Source organism: Wasmannia auropunctata, unplaced genomic scaffold (genome assembly GCF_000956235.1).
Source record: "Wasmannia auropunctata unplaced genomic scaffold, wasmannia.A_1.0 LD336055.1, whole genome shotgun sequence".
Lineage (NCBI taxonomy): Eukaryota > Metazoa > Arthropoda > Insecta > Hymenoptera > Formicidae > Wasmannia > Wasmannia auropunctata.
Genome location: NW_012026835.1, coordinates 1,268,958 through 1,271,417, shown reverse-complemented (window position 1 = coordinate 1,271,417; position 2,460 = coordinate 1,268,958). Strand labels below are relative to the sequence as shown.

The following is a 2,460-nucleotide window of genomic DNA, read 5'->3' as shown; positions in this document are numbered from 1 at the left end:
GCTGAAACCAGCTCAATCGCCTGTCCCAGCTAAATCGCGGGCATGGCCGCTCTCAGGATCCTCTCTGGTATGAGTTTCGCGCCATTTTTATGTTATGAAAGGTTCTCTACGAGTTGCGACTGCTGTCAGCTGTGTATAACTACATTTCTGTATTTGATTTTTGTGCGTTGAAACCGATTATACATTTTTCTAACGTTTTATATATGCATTGGTAATATTTCAAGTGGTATAATCAACGGGCGAAAAAATCTGCAATAACAACTGACAGATCTCGAAATTGCACGTGTATAACCTTATATATTCGTGTTAATAACATTAAAATGGGTGACGTTTCTGACTTGCTGGATTTATTACCGGTTTATTACTCAAGATTGTTTCCCTTTGCCGATTATCATAGGTGGCTGAGTTATGGAAATAGTAAGACTTCTATTTTTTCCTCTGTGTGTATAATATATATTTAACTATATCCAACAATGTCATATTTTTTCTTTTAGCGGCTACTTTTAGCAAGAGAGAATTCTCGTTCACCCTTTCAGACGATATTTATATACGTTATCAATCTTTCAACGATCAAAAGGGGCTGTCGGATGAAATTAAAAGATTACTACCACATAAAATAGACATAGGAGCTGTTTATAATGTTCAGTAAAGTATATCACAAATTACTATATAAGATTTTAAGATTGTCATATTTCTTTTCGTCAATGGATTCTTTTGTTAAGTCAGGATTTGTTTATAATTTATTATTTTTGAAATTTTTAATCTTAACCCTAATCTTTTTGATCTGATGTCTCAAAGATTTGACAACTTAATCACTAAATTAAATTTTATTTCTAAGCAAAATGTTAGTAATTTATCAACAAATTTGAATAGAACATTACAGTAGATTAACATCAACAGCATTGGCATTAAGCTTGTATTCTACATTTTCATTAAGCAAACCCTGCCGATGTATAATTTGATAATGAAGCGTCAATATGGAGCATCAAAAATGGAGCAGAATTTGCAATAAGCTATAATAATGAATATTTCATTTTAGGCCGAAAGATCAAAGAAGAGGTCCTAATTTTCAACCAGTGGAGAGAGAATTGGTATTTGATATAGATATGACAGATTATGACGAGGTGAGAACATGTTGCAAAGGAGCAGACATTTGTGGCAAATGTTGGAAGTTTATGTCGCTTGCTTGCAAGATATTAGACAATGCGCTGAGATGTAAGATGCATCTGTATATTATCGCTATATCATCAGCAATATTTCGAAATGATTGAGTATTTGTTTTTTTACAGTGGATTTTGGATACAAACATATTTTATGGGTATTCTCTGGTAGAAGAGGTATCCATTGTTGGGTATGTGACTCTGCAGCGCGCAATTTATCAGGCCAAGTACGAACGGCGGTTGCCGAATATTTGCAGATTATAGGCGGGGGGGAATTCATGAAAAAGAAAGTACATCTTACCGGCGATAAAATTCACCATTCCGTCAAGTAGGTTCATATAACGCTTGTAACAAATAATTTAAATAGAAATCAGCAATATTTAGAGAGATGGCGTTATACATTTCAGGCGTGCCCTCGATATAATCGATCCTGTCTTCGTCGAAATGTGCGTTAAAGAGCAGAATATGTTGGGCACAGAAGAAGGAATTGAAAAGTTTCTTCCGATACTGCCTAATGACGAAGATAGACAAGAGGTAAAGGCATTGTTTGATAAAGAAAGTACCAGTGAAGCAAGGTGGAATACATTTATACAATTTGTCGACTCTAAACGGACAGGGGTATGATTATATCTATAAAAACTTTATTATTACATTTTAATTTGAAACAATAAAATTAATCTCTAATTAACTTTATTCAGGGGGATCGAAAGTGGTATTTGTATCGACACTTAATCGAGGAGATAAAATTACAATATTCATATCCAAGATTAGACATAAATGTCAGCAAAGGCTTAAATCATTTATTGAAATCTCCTTTTTGCGTCCATCCGAAAACTGGGAAAATCTGTATACCATTTAATGCGAGTGCAGTAGATAAATTTGATCCTGATAAGGTTCCTACGATAATGACACTGATAGAGGAGATCAATGCGTACGATGTAAAGGACAAGGCTGAAGAGGAAACTTATGAGTTAAATAAAAAACGAATTAAAGATTACAAGAAAACGAGTTTAAACAAGTCGCTGCATGTTTTTCAAGAATTCTTACGGCATTTGGAAGCAGAGCGACGGGAACAAAGATTAAAAGGAAAAAGTAAGTACACTGTATATTAAATCATCAGATTTTGTACAATTTTGTACTGTTAGCAAAAATTTCTAGCGCGTTTGTTTTTAGTTTCAGCTGATAGTATGGAATTTTAAGAGATTTTACAAAGATAAATTGCCTTTTAAAAATTGCTACTATATTTAATATTATTTACAATCCTTTAATTTGTATTTTCATAGAAATAAAAAAAAACATT

At 33.2% G+C, this 2,460-nt stretch overlaps 1 protein-coding gene across 1 annotated transcript; it reads left to right on the top strand.

Moving 5' to 3' along the window:
* The first annotated feature begins 65 nt into the window (after nt 1-65).
* Nucleotides 66-2,460, top strand: LOC105450846 (DNA primase small subunit). The gene is made up of 7 exons (XM_011690914.1): nt 66-417; nt 495-645; nt 1,040-1,215; nt 1,290-1,488; nt 1,568-1,778; nt 1,859-2,252; nt 2,334-2,460. Exons 1-7 carry the CDS (start codon nt 321-323, stop codon nt 2,357-2,359), a joined length of 1,254 nt encoding a protein of 417 aa, XP_011689216.1. The 5' UTR covers nt 66-320; the 3' UTR covers nt 2,360-2,460.